Source organism: Staurois parvus, unplaced genomic scaffold (genome assembly GCF_062004578.1).
Source record: "Staurois parvus isolate SC_StPar_1 unplaced genomic scaffold, SC_StPar_1.0 ptg000133l, whole genome shotgun sequence".
In the NCBI taxonomy this organism is placed as follows: Eukaryota; Metazoa; Chordata; class Amphibia; order Anura; family Ranidae; genus Staurois; species Staurois parvus.
In genome coordinates, this window is record NW_028317929.1 from 1,189,929 (window position 1) to 1,204,536 (window position 14,608).

The following is a 14,608-nucleotide window of genomic DNA, read 5'->3' on the forward strand; positions in this document are numbered from 1 at the left end:
GCTGAAGAGTAGCAAGTTGGGCTAGCATTTTCATTTGGACTGTGTATATTTTACTGGAGAAGAACCCCTGTGTGGGAAACCTTATGCTGGACTTTGTTTTTGCCTTTCCTTTTAATAAAAGTGGGCTACTAAGCCCTGAAATATAGTTCCTGACTGGCGTGAACTCACTTGAAAACACATCTACCACTGAGCTAAACATCCCCCATGTCACAATGCTTCTATGTGTTGTAATTGCTTTATATATTAGTAGAAAGAACATTGAACTTCTGTGACAATATACTCTGTATGTTACAGTGAGCATTGAGCTAGGGTTAGGTTAGTGTTGGATTTGGGTTAGGTTGGTGTTAGGGCTAGTTTTAGTGTTCGGTTAGTGGATAGGCTGATAAATCTAGTGACAGAGATGTAAAGTAAACTAGAGGAACACTCAAGTGTTGAGGCAGCCTTTGCCAGAGTTTTCATGGGCATGTGTAAAAGGGGTAAAACCTGAAAAACAATTTGCTTTGAGCATGGTGCTCATTCACAATGCAGAATTGTTTTTGGGAGATGAGCCAATGACATGCACTTCTTAGATGTGTGGACCTACCATGCACTATCCTCCCTTCCTGCCTAACCCTAATCCTAAATCCTAGCTTAACCCTAAGCCCCCCCTTCAAAAAAAAAACAAACATTCCAACTATGACAGAAAAAGGCAGGGTGCAGTCAGAATACTTACCTCAATATAATTATCAATCTTTCCGCAGGTAGAATACTCCTACTGAATCTTGTGTTCAGTCGCTCGAGACGATTAGAGAGCAAACCAAGTAATTCGTCAAAACTGAAAAATCTGCTGCCCCCTATTTATGGCTGCAGCCATCATATTATTATTATTCAGGATTTATGTAGCGCCAACAGTTTGCAATATAAAGGGAGACCATGCAACAACAATACAGTTCAATACAAGAGTGTTAGGAGTGCCCTGCTCCTTGGAGCTTGCAGTCTAAGAGTACCAGAACCAACTCTTGAGGGAGTCTATTCCACATTTTCACAGCTCTTACTGTGAAGAAACCTTTCCGTGTTTGGAGATTAAATTTCTTTTACCTTCAGACGTAAAGAGTGCCCTCTTGTCCTCTGTGATGACCTCGGGGTGAATAACTCTACAGAGTTCACTATATGAACCACTGATGTATATATACAAGTTGATCATATCCACCCTTAATCTTCACTTAAGAGAATAAATTCAGTTCCTCTAATCTTTCCTCATGGCTGAGCTCCTCCATGCCTCCTATCAGTTTGGTTGCCCTTCTCTGTACTTTCTCCACTTCCCCAATGTTGTTTTTGTGAATTTGTGCCCAAAACTGAACTGCATATTCAAGATGAGGTCTTACTAATAATTTGTACAGGGGTAATATTCTCTCTCTCTCTCTCTCTCTCTCTCTCTCTCTCTCTCTCTCTCTCTCTCTCTCTCTCTCTCTCTCTCTCTCTCTCTCTCTCTCTCTCTCTCGGCATTGCATGCCATTATTAAACTTATGATCTACCAGAACTCCCAGATCCTTCTCCACCATTGTACTCCCCCCTAGTATGTATGATGCATGCATATTCTTAGCTCCCAAGTGCATAACCTTACATTTATCACCATTAAACCTCATTTGCCACATAGTTGCCCAATTAAACACTGCATTGAGGTTGGCTTGTAAATTGGAGACTTCCTGTAAGGACATTATTCCACTGCACGGCTTGGTGTCATCTGCAAAGACTGAAATGGTATTTTTAATCCCAGACCCTATATAGTTTATAAATATATTAAAAAAATAAGGGTCCCAACACTGAACCTTGGGGTACACCACTGACAACACTAGACCATTCAGAGTATGAATCATTAACCACTACTCTCTGAATACAATCTTTTAGCCAGTTTTCTGTCCATTTAAATATGGATTTTCCCAAGCCTGTAGACTTTAGCTTACATATTAGCCTTATGTGAGGAACTGTGTCAAACACTTTTGCAAAATCTTCCCAACTACAGAAGTTTAACGGGTCTATAATTACTTGGTAAAGATTTTGACACCTTTTTAAATATTGGCCTTATGCCAATCCAGTGGTACTATGCCAGTCATTAAAGGGTCCCTAAGAATTAGAAACAATGGCTTTGAAATGACAGAGCTCAATTCTTTTAAGACCTGTGGGTGTATGCCATCCGGTCCAGGTGCTTTATTCACCTTTATTCTGTCTAAATATTTTTGGATCATATCAATTGTGAGCCAATGTGGATCATCTGGAGCTGTGTCAATACCATGCCCATTATGGACAAGAGCGCCTCCATGCTCCTTTTGTATACACAGAGCTGAAGAAGGTATTTGGTAATTGCCTTCTCTTTGCTCCCAGTCACCCACTCTAGATTATTTTGTAAAGGGCCTACATGCTCAGACCTGACCTTATTACTATTAATATATTTATAGACTTTTTTAGGGTTGATCCTGCGATCTTTTGCAATCTGTCATTCGTTTTCAATTTTTGCGGCCTTTATTTCCTGTTTGCATATTCTGTTCTATCCTTTGTAATGTTTAAACGATAATAGCGTTCCTTCATTTTTTTTTTTATATGTAATAAAAGCTCTTTTCTTAATAAAAATTATATATATCCTTTTTAACTTTGGCCGTAAGCCACATAGGTTTGATTTTTAGTCTTTTAAACTTGTTGTCCATGGGAATATATTTTGCAGTGTGTTCATAGTCTTTTTGAAGAACTCCCATTTCTGTGTTGTGTTCATTGATGCCAATATTCCCTCCTAGTCTAAGTCTTGGAGAGCAGCTCTCAGCCTTGGAAAATTAGCGCCCTTAAAATTGAGCATTTTTTATTTTCCCTGTATGTGCTTGCTGTTTTACAGCTAACAATACATGAAATCATGTTATGGTCACTGCTACCCAGATGTTCTTTTATATGGACATTCATAATAAGGTCTGCATGGTTTGAGATTACCAGGTCCAGCAGAGCATCATTCCTAGTTGGGGCCTCTATGAACTGTACCATAAAATTGTCCTGTAGTAGGTTTTCTAAATGTTGGCCCTTTGACTGGAGTAAGGGTACTGCAGGAACAGTTAATTTCCAAGTAGTTAAAATCCCCCATTATCACTGTCCCAGCCCTTTTGATCTGTGCAAGGAACTGAGTCTCCACCTCCTCATTAACACTGGGAGGCCTATAACAAACTCCAATGATTACCTTTGTAGTGCACACCCCCATGTGCAATTCTACCCATAATGCTTCAGCCTCATCACTCTCTCCATCAACTAGATCTTCTTCCACACTCACTCTAAGGTCACTTCTCACAGAGACACACCACAACCTTTCCTATTTACCCTGTCTGTCTGAAAGAGAACATAGCCAGGAATATTAATGGCCCAGTCATGTGAAGAATGAAACCAAGATTCAGCAATACCAATTAAATCATAGTTTATGCACCAAAGATTCCAACTCGCTTATTTTGCTTGGCAGATTTCTGGCATTGCTGAACACTTTAATGCATTGATACCTTGTGCACACATATTTTGCATATTTTTTATTTTCATACAAATGGTACCAATTCCACTGGTTGTTTGTAACAACCTTTTTATCATCTGCCATAGCTCTCCCATCTTTCAACATTCCACCCACCAATAAGTACTGACCCCTGTCTGATCTGTCTACACCATTATAATTTAATTCTCCCTCCCCCTCGATCCTAGTTTAAATGCTCCTCCAGCCTTACCATAAACCTCTCCCCCAGCACAGCAGACCCCCTTCCATTTAGGTGCAAACCATCATTTATGTTACAGCCTTATTCCAAAATGGATTAAATTCATTTTTTTCCTCATTCTACAAACAATACCCCATAATGACAACGTGAAAGAAGTTCATTTTAAAATCTTTGCAATTTATTAAAAAAAAAACCAAAACAAAAACACGTACATAAGTATTCACAGCCTTTGCTTAATACTTTGTTGAAGCACCAATTACAGCCTCAAGTCATTTTGAGTATGATGCTACAAGCTTGGCACACCTATTTTTGGGCAATTTCTACCATTCTTCTTTGCAGTACCTCTCAAGCTTCATCAGGTTGGATGGGGAGTGTCGTTGCACAGCCATTTTCAGATCATTATAGAGATGGTCAAGTCTGGGCTCTGGCTGGGCCACTCCAGGACATTAACAGAGTTGGCCCGTAGTCACTCCTTTGTTATATGGGCTGTGTACTTAGGGTCGTTGCCCTGTTAAAAGATGAACCGTCACCCCAGTCTAAGGTCCAGAGCATTCTGGAACAGGTCTTCATCAAGAATGTCTCTGTACCTTACCGCATTCATCTTTCCTTCAATCCTGACTAGTCTCCCATTTCCTGTCGTTGAAAAACATCCCCACAGCATGATGCTGCCACCACCATGCTTCACTGTAGGGATGGTATTGGCCAGGTCGTGAGCGGTGCCTGGTTTCCTCCAGACATGACACTTGGCATTCAGGCCAAAGAGTTCAATCTTTGTTTCATCAGACCAGAGTGTTTTGTTTCTCATGGTCTGAAAGTCCCACAGGTGCCTTTTGGTAAACTCCAGGTAGGCTGCCATTTTTGCCTTTTACTGAGGAACGGCTTCTGTCTGGCCACTCTACCATACAGGCCTGATTGCTGGAGTGCTGCAGAGATGGTTGTTCTTCTGGAAGGTTCTCTCTCCACAGAGAAACGCTGAAGGTCTTTCAGAGTGACCACTGGGTGCTTCGTTACCTCCCTGGCTAAGGCCCTTCTCCCTCGATCGCTCATTTTGGCCTGGAGGCCCGCTCTAGAAAGATTCCTGGTGGTTCCAAACCTCTTTCATTTATGGATGATGGAGGCTACTGTGCTCATTGGGACCTTCAATGCTGCAGACCTTTTTCTGTACCCTTCCTCAGATCTGTGCTTTGATACAATCCTGTCTCGGAGATCTACGGACAATTCCTTGGACTTCATGGCTTGGTTTGAAAAAATATTTTTGAAAAAAAGAAGAAAAATATTTATAAAAGTGAAAGCTTTTAGCAAGACCCAAAGAAAATAAAACAACCACAAGCACCAGCAATCAAAAGTAAAACTTTTTCACTTTCCACTCAAATTTCCCACTCTTTTTCGCTATCAGCCAGCAAAAAAATGCCAGATTGGTGATGTAATTAATGGTAAAGTTATAAATGGCTTTATATGTTATTGTTAATATTTTGAATTTTATTCATTGGGCAGTGGGACGCCAGTGGAGGGATTGGCAGAAATAGAGATGGCAGATATCAAACAGTTGGTAAGGTGGATGAGTCTGCCAGCAGCATTCATGATAGACTGAAAAGGGGATAGCCTGCGATTGGGTAGGCCAATGAGGAGGGAGTTACAATAGTGAATGCGAGAGATAACAAGGGAGTGAATAAGTTGCTTACTGGTTTCAGTGGTTAAAAACGGGCGTATCTTTGAGATGTTGCAGAGGTGAAGCCTACAAGATTTTGATAGGACAGATGGGAGTCCAGGATTACACCTAGTACCCTAGCATGAGGGGAGGGACTGATGCTTGTATTATTGATTACTGCAATCCTCAAATTGCAGATGATTCGTGTATACTTCCTGGAATCCATTTGCCCTTAGCTTAGGCATAGGCTGAGCTGGGAACCCTTCCTCTTCAAGACTCCTTGGATGTATGACATCTTTGCTTAGGTATGGAAACCAGAAAGTAACTGAACAAAATGTAAAAAAAAAAAAAGGTTAAAACAAGTAAATATGATATAATTTACTAATGGTATCGGCATAAAGATTAAAAATAGCCCATGTTGACTGAGAGTGAAGTTCTGCTTTAAGAACAGGCACCTTGACTGGCATTCAGAGTACTTTAAAGTAGTAGTAAAGTCTTCTTTTAATACTCTTTTATAAGCTCACCTGTAGGTGAAATGAATATCTCCTAAACGCGTACCATTTAGAACAGTGGTTCTTAACCTTGTTGGAGGTACTGACCCCCACCAGTTTCATATGCGCATTCACCGAACCCTTCTTAATTGGAAAAATAAAATATGATTTTTCAAATTCAAAACATAGGTATATATTTATACATAGGTGCACAAAATGAACAAAACCATTAAAACATTATTTTCACACAAACAAACATAATAATGAATATTTACTGCACAAATCATATGAGTCGGGTGTGGGTCTTCACCTCCGCCGAACCCGCGAGACTGACTCACCGAACCCCTGGGGTTCGATCGAAGTGGTTAAGAACCACTGATTTAGAACATATTAGCCCTCTTTCATGCGCTCTGAAGGAAGAGCACAGAAGTGATGTCATCGCGGCTTGGCCAGACGGTTGGAGCTTGTGATCCTGGAAGACTGGGTGAAGATAAGCGGTGATAGCACGCGGCTGGAGGGCTTTATTTTAAGGTATGTCCTTCATAATGTGCTAGTATGTGATACATACTAGCATTTTATGCCTTGACCTTGCACAGGATTTTTTCTTTTTGGATGTGGTTTACTACCACTTAAAAAAAAAAAAAAAAAAAAGCGTGTCTATTTTGAAGCAAGTGTAAATGAGCCCTTACACTTCAAAAGCTAAAAGACTGAAAATGATTTTTTTTTCTTCTTTAACAGAGTGGAGAAGTGAGATCCTAGTGATTGAGACTATACTATAAAAACACACCACCGATGACATATATTTGGAAGCATCACGTGTTATGAGATGTGTAACTTTATTAGCCAGAAACATTCCTGCTAACAGCCCCATTCAGAACAAGGAAGCCGCTGAGCTGTGATGCTACATGTGCAATGTGTCCACATACCACCCGCCTGTCACCACCAGACACCACCCAAGCCTCTGGCTGACCTCATTAGAAGCGCAGCGTGAGCATCCCTCTCAGCAGTGACCTGAGCGGGCGGAGCTAGAGCTGTTGACCTTCATAGGAGGAGCCAATCCGCTCACTTTCTCCCTTCAAAGGCGTTCCCCGCTCATCTCAGCTTCCTCCTTCTTCCTTTGACCTTCTCAGGCGTGGTTTCTCGACGCTTGCCACCCACTTTGCTCCGTGATTGGCTGCGCTCTACCGAAGGGGTTGTGCAGTGCCTGGAACCGGAAGCGCCTCTCGCTCCAGCTGGTTGTCATTTCTCTGTGTGCTCGGTCCTGACTAGAAGGACGGGGAGGAGCAGCGGAGACGGACACAGACCCAAGAGAGATAGACACAGAGGGATCGCCCCTCTCCCCCTCCCCCGCTCCCGGAGACCGACACAGAGACCCCCCTATCTTCCTCCCCCCTCCCCCGTCCCTCCACCCTGTCACCGACACAGCGAATTCTGTCCTCAGCACCCTGACACACGGCCAGTCCTCACAGCTCATCCCTGACACACACTGGGCTGTCACTGGGGCCAGCCATAGGCTGTAATGACACTCTGAGGGGGAGCTGCTACTGCGCCAGGGACACTGACGTTCTTCTAATCCACTGAGGCAGCACCTACACAGCACACAAACAGCTGCTGTCACTGCAAGGCTGGCTTCATGAGGTAATTACTGCCCTGTTTTCTCTCTCATCTGCTCTTCTGCTGGCCACCATGTTGTATATCATTGTGTTGTGTGTGTATGTGTAATATTAAGGGCTTGATTTCACATACAGAGAAAAAAGAGACGTCATCTTATATTTTTTTCTTTTTTTTTTTTTTTTTTTTTTCTCTTCCTTCTCCCTTGGATGATAGGCGAGCCAGGGTGTCAAGAAGAAGACGACGTACAGCCAGCCACAACAACCAACAGCAGATCTCACCGAGCTCCCTTCTATCCTGCCTTGTTACCTTGTAGCGGTGTGCAAGGGAAACAAATAAATAAATAAAGATCCTCCTTCTCCATGACAGAAAAATCCCCATTGATCTGTGAGCTGTACTTCATGGATTGAAGCCAGGGGGGTGGTAAGGCACAACCCAGTTGCTAGAAACCAAAGATATTTTGGTCTAGTCCACCCACCCTTACCTTTCTGAAGGAGCCACGTTAAATGTCCAAAAAGGATTGTTAGAACAGGCAGATTTGTCTTTTTTTTTTTTTTTTTTGTCACCATTCAGTTTTGCAGGAGGTGTTTGAATCCGGAGAGGGTTCGACCGATTAAGCACAATTTGGCCTCCAGGAAAAAAAAAAAAGAAATCCCCCAAATCTTTTTGCGTTGAAAATTCGTTATAAATGGGGGATTACGGGTTTGGAGTGCTGGTGCAAAACAACACTGGGAATAAATCTGCTTTTCCGGTCAGGTTTCATCCACATCTGCAGCCCCCTCACCACCATCAGAACGCTACCCCGAGCCCCGCTGCTTTTATAAATAACACAGTTGCCAACGGCAGTAATGCTGGGTCAGCTTGGCTTTTTCCAGCTCCGGCCGCCCATAACATTCAGGATGAGATTCTGGGGTCGGAAAAAAACAAATCTCAACAACAGGAACAGCAAGAGTCTTTAGAAAAACAGCAGCTTTCCCCCAGCCAAAGCCAGGAAGGAGGAATTCTACCTGACCCCGAAAAGGGGAAATCGGAGGAAAATCAAGGTGACAGCTCATCCGAAAACGGCAAGGAGAAAATCCGAATTGAATCTCCTGTATTGACAGGGTTTGATTACCAAGAAGCATCAGGGCTTGGGTCTTCCAATCAGACCCTGACATCCTCTGCATCCCCTCTCACTGGTTTCAGCAACTGGTCAGCTGCTATTGCCCCATCTTCTAACACTATTATTAATGAAGATGCAAGTTTCTTTCACCAGGGAGGGGTCACTGCTGCTTCAGCAAATAATGGTGCTTTGCTGTTCCAAAATTTCCCCCACCATGTGAGCCCTGGTTTTGGGGGTAGCTTTTCTCCACAGATTGGACCCATGTCCCAACATCACCCCCATCATCCCCATTTTCAGCATCACCATAACCAACATCAACAGCAAAGGAGGTCTCCCGCGAGTCCGCATCCACCCCCATTCCCCCACAGAAATGCTGCTTTTAACCAACTGCCCCATTTGGCCAATAATCTCAATAAGCCTCCCTCTCCATGGAGCAGCTACCAAAGCCCATCACCTACACCCTCTTCTTCATGGAGCCCAGGTGGTAGTGGATATGGAGGTTGGGGTGGGTCCCAAGGTAGGGACCACCGTAGAGGACTCAATGGAGGAATAACACCTTTGAATTCCATCTCGCCTCTGAAGAAGAATTTCGGGAATAATCACATCCAGTTGCAGAAGTATGCCAGGCCCAATTCTGCCTTTGCACAAAAATCTTGGATGGAAGAAAGTTTGAACAGAGCCGACAACATATTCCCATTTGCTGTGAGTATATTTATATAAATATTGTGCTTGTGTGATTCTCGACCTGTGCAAAATCAAATGATAAAAAGCATAGCGGAAATGTGGTGGGATTTCTTCATAACCTTTCACCCCTTATGCCTACAGTATCAACCAATGTTGTGTATGCAGCTAGCACAAGATATGTGCCTTTATTAGCATTGGTTAGGAGTGTATTGTGCAAATTTTTGCTTTATTAAAATAACCATATTGGGATTATTACAGCATGTATAGGCCTAAGTCACACACCGGCTTAAAGCAGGGGTGGACAGGAATTCAGTATCCAGTCTGTCCATTCCAGGAGCCAGCAGGATAGTTTTAAGGAGCCAGCTACTTTGAAAATGTAAAAAGTTAGACGCCAGCTCTATTATGTTTTTTATGTTTTTAGGCGGCATTGGCTACTTGGCGACAGGGATTTGTCCAGCCTTGGCTTAAAATGTAAGTTCACCTTTTCACAGGCCCCACCTATCTCTGTGGGTGATTATCTGTCACTGCCCATGCATCCGCAGCGGTTGGGGGATTTTAGAATTCGCTGTTCTTCACCATCTTTTCTTGGGGCTTCCAGGATGGATTAGAGCGATTATGATTGGTCAAAGTGGTCATGTGCCAGCATGAGCAATCAGAATCTCTCTGATCTGTCCCGAAAGACTGGAAAGAAGAGTGGGACTTTCAGATCCCCTGACCGCTGCATCGGCTGTGTGGGTGGTGACAGCAAATGATCAAAGGAGGTAAGTGCAGCAAGGATGAGGGTGTTCACCTTAATAAAAGGATAGGTTATTAAATCAGTTTAAATCCCCTTGTCCTCTCCTTCCTCCCCAGCATCCTGATAACATTTTAAATTGCATACCAGACCTCAGATACAGAAATATAGAGGTTTTAAGTCCCTTACCCAACTCCTGGCAGGTTTTCCATCTTGGGGTGCCCATTCCCCTGTAGACTGCACTCATCCAGTGCACATTGCATCAGCTTTAGATGACTGGGCCCCATACCTAGCTCTGTACAAATGTATGCAAAATGGATAATATTTTCTATTAATGAATCTGGTATACACACCCTGTCTAAAATATGAGCTACATGGAATATAGGTTGCCATAAGGTGGAAACACTGCTCACTGCTGGGTAGCTAAAACATCTATATGTCCGTATCTGCGGTTCGGTATATAAATGACACCTTTTATCATGGGGAAGGGGGGTGAGCTAGGGAATTGAAATCTCAATCACCATATATTCCATAATGCATAGAGCAATCAATATACAGTAACCCATAGTATCCAGAAGCTTTCATTTTTATTTTATTTTTTTTATCTTTCTGTTGAAAGATAAAATGATTGGTTGCTATGTGTACATTTTTGTACATAATCATTGCTTTTTTGCAAGGTGAGAATTTTTTCTCTTTGAGATTCTCATACAACTGCTGAGAGAGGCCATCATATATTCTCCCAGCATTTAATCAGCTTATGTGTGGGTCTCTGGTGATTTTCAAAGCAGAGAGAACTGCTTGATCGTCAGAATGAACGATGCAATTGTTCAGGCACTGCTTCAGTGAATGTATGTGGATCTTGAATGATTGCTACTGTTGGCCTTTGACTAATTGGTCAGCACCTGCCAAGATGGTCCATATCTGTCAGATTAGACTGCCTATTGCTGAGTGATGGCGTGTAGGATGGCCCATTCTGCAATACTATAGGTATATTGCCCTTCTTTTAGGATAAATGAACTGATTATACCAGTGGAAAATCGTGATGAAGGCCATGTCACTTGTCAGACACTTCTGTTATATTTACTTTGCAGGAATGCATGACTTCACAATAGCCTCTCACTGTGCTGTTTGGGTTGGCCTCCTGTTTCTCAGTTCTTGTTAACATGAATGGTTGCGTAATGCTTGACCTTGAAATATTGCAGCAGAGCTATAACACTTGCCCATTGCTCAGCAGTTGTGCTGTTTGACGATGGGCTTGTGCATTGCAGATATCGCATCAGCTCTTGGCAATGACCCATACCTTGGCATATCTTTAAAAAAAGGAAAAAAAAAAAAAGTTGGTAATAAATAATTTTTGTTTTTTTAATTTATTTACGAAATGGGATTAGTCACCTTTTTTTTTTTTCTTTCAATATGACATTTTTTTTTCATTAAGCACAGAATTATTTTGTGAATAATTTGATACAATCAGTGCTGTGAATATTACTGCTAGTTCAGTAGTTCAGTTATGAAGATGACTAATCAAAACATTTTACCATTGCTTGACTCTTAATAAATGTTTCTATTTTTATACTGCATAGTAAGTAATATGTGCACGCCATCCTAAAGGCCATTTTAAGAATTTTTATTTTCTATCTATTTTATATAGAAGTGTTCCTTGCCCTAAGTGATGGTGTTTTTTTTTTTTTTTTTCTTTCATCAGTAGAAACCAAGAGAATGGTGTTAGTATAACATGCAATATAGGTCGCAGCTAGGAGCGATACACAGTTACAGTATGCTTTTGTAGCTTTGACGTGCTAGTTATATTGGGTCCCATAATGCAAAGTATCTTTTTTTTTGTGTCGTCTATAATAAAATAACCAGCTTAGTTTTTTTTATCGCTCACTTTGTTATAAATGGGTAGAGAGGAATCTGGACAATACATTCTGCACAGCTTTAGTGGAGCAGAAGCTAAAATTCAGTTAAAATATTGGTTCTTGTACAGTGCATCACAGGCACTGCATAGAGGTGTATTCCTGTGCTGTATGGAATATAATGAAGCATTGATCTATACCAGGGGTCCGCTGGAGGGCCGCCAGATTGACACCCGTGATCTATACTATCTGTGTATCACCATAGAGGTAAATATAGAAAGCTGTGCTATGCACTGTTGTCTGTAAAGACTCGCCATACTGGCCATGTGAATGAGAGTTAGCCCATCAGTTTCCAAGCAGGTGAGTCATATTCTAGTTTGCAATTAAGAATATATCCTATGAAACCCATTCAGCATTGCTGTTATGTAGTCTCTTTAAAGGCCTAGCTTAATGAAAGTTACTTTTGACCATTATTAAACAATTTGTTTATTTTAAGCAGTAGTAAAGTCATTGCAATAAACCAACAAAAATAAAATACTAGCACAATATGATAGACTTTCCTGCAAACGGAGCCCTCCAGCGCAGTGTTGTCATGCTTCCATCCTCGCCTGGTGTTTCCTCCAGGTTCAGAATCTTTGGCTGCTCGACTGGCCAGGTAGCAGTGCGGCACATCGCTGCAGCACAGAGAGCGGGCCATAAATGTGGTCTGAGCTGCGCATGTGCAGCTCAGATCACATTCCTGCTGACAGGCAGGGGGGAGATTTATGACAGAAGAGACCCCTAGGGTCTCTTCCATTATAAAAGCACTGCTTGTCAGCTGATTTTTTATTTATTCAGTTTACTACCACTTTAACATGTTCATCTTAAAGTGAACCTGTAAGCTGTATTTTTCCCATGAAGTGCAAAAGAGCAGGTTTACTTTAGTACCCTCCAGCTGCACATTCTCACCTTTCGCTTACCCATTTCATTGAGCTGATAGGAACGACAAGAAGCCCTTTTAAGCTTTTGCGTTGCTCCAGTCAGAACTTACACACGGTTAAAGAGTATTTCAATCCAACATTTCATTTCCTGATAAGTGCCTGCTGTACCATGTACTTTTATAAAAAAAAAAAAAAAAAAGTATCCTGTTCTTTGTATTGCTTCCTTTGTGTGAAGTCCCTGGTGTTCCTGGCAGTCTCTTTGCTTTCCTATTAAAAACTGACTACACTAAACAAAGCACAGTGTGGTCTGTTCTCTAGCCATACTGGGAACTCTGTGTGCTCTGAAGAAGGAGCCTATTGAGCATGCTCCGAAATGCATTACCGCCCCCTTCACCTGCTACATCTGACTCTGCTCTCCAAGCTTAATTTTTGATGCTCAGGCACATCCTGGTCTCTACTTCCTGATCCTATAGGCATAGTTTGCTGCTGGATGTCCCACCTGGATCTAATTACCACACGATGAGCCTTTTTAACCATTTATCTTGTAAGTGCAAATTTTGCAAATTTTCCATTGTTTACTGAATAAATTGTCAATACTGCACTTAGAGGCGCCTTCCTCTCTTTTTCTTGTTACTGCATTAGAGCCTTGCTTCCACTCTAAGAAGAGCTGCCTCAGTGTTACTGCTCCCATCCATCTATCCCTGATATCCATCTGGCACCTTTATCTTACAGCTACAGAGGTTGGGCTCCAACAAGTGTGCCCTATACAATATACAGTTCCTGATATGTGCCTGCTGTACCATGTACTTGTATAAAAAAAAAGTATCCTGTTCTGTGTATCGCTTCCTTTGTGTGAAGTCCCTGGTGTTCCTGGCAGTCTCTTTGCTTTCCTATTAAAAACTGACTACACTAGACAAAGCACAGTGTGGTCAGTTCTCTAGCCATACTGGGAACTCTGTGTGCTCTCCTCCAATTATCAGTCATGTCCTGACTGACCCCCCCCCCCCCCCCCCCCCGGAAAGATCATTGTGCTGCTGTTTATCCTCCCCTAGCTATTATACAGCTGATAACAGAGGGCATGGCCTGTGATCAAAGGGGAAAACAAGGTATTTTTATAATGTGTGGGTGTTTTGTAAAAAAAAAAAAAATGTTTTGCCTTTTTCATTTCTATTTTAAACTGAGGTATTTTACAAGCTGGGGGTTTACAATCAATTTTAAGGGCACATCACAGTGCTGTTACAATGCTGGAGCAGTCATCAAGCAACAGTGGTATCACATGAAGTGTGCCACATGCTCCCCAATATCTGGAAGCACCTGTATTTTGTGTTCCTGGTGACCTAATGGAACAGCGGACAAACAAAAGGGGAGTAAATGCTTGTAGGGTCAAGGGGATTAAAGGAAACTTGTTACTGTGTCAACAACACACATTTGATATCATTTTGTGAAATAAAGAAAATATTGATGCCTAAAGTGATTTCAAGGCAGAAGGTTTTTACCTTTTTAATGCATTCTGTGCATTAGGATAAAAAAAAGTTTCTGTTCATTTCCCCACCCCAGCTCCCACTTATACATACCTAAGCCTGATGCTGATCCAGCTTTGTATCTGAGAGCAACAGCTCTTCTGTGCTGTTTCCCTCTTAACTGGACATGGAGGTAGCAACAGGAGCCATTGGCTCTTGCTGCTGTCAATCACAGCCTGAGAGGAGGAAGCTGGGCCAAGCCACGCTAACTGTGTCCATGGACACACACAGTCCAGTTCGAGATCGAGGCTGCACAAGTGCTCCCATAGCAAGTGGCTCGGAGCACCGGCAGGGGACCCCAGAAGAGGAGGGTCTGGGCTGCTCTGTGCACAACCA

At 42.3% G+C, this 14,608-nt stretch overlaps 1 protein-coding gene and 1 long non-coding RNA gene across 3 annotated transcripts in view; one reads left to right on the forward strand and one right to left on the reverse strand.

Annotated features, from left to right (window-relative positions):
- Positions 1-3,866: 3,866 nt before the first annotated feature.
- LOC149466029 (uncharacterized) lies at positions 3,867-7,114 on the reverse strand. The gene is made up of 2 exons (XR_016312166.1): positions 6,820-7,114; positions 3,867-4,945 (listed from the first exon to the last, which is right to left on the reverse strand). It is a non-coding gene; the product is annotated as an uncharacterized LOC149466029 (long non-coding RNA).
- CPEB4 (cytoplasmic polyadenylation element binding protein 4) overlaps positions 7,056-14,608 on the forward strand; it is a 146,506-nt gene continuing 138,953 nt past the window's right edge. The window contains exons 1-2 of one of the 2 annotated variants that reach the window (XM_089672995.1): positions 7,056-7,487; positions 7,677-9,264. In XM_089672995.1, the coding sequence (XP_089529121.1) occupies positions 8,149-9,264 (1,116 nt within the window). In that variant the 5' untranslated portion in view covers positions 7,056-7,487; positions 7,677-8,148. The remainder of the gene's footprint in view (positions 7,488-7,676; positions 9,265-14,608) is intronic. The other variant, XM_089672996.1, reaches the window with a different exon arrangement.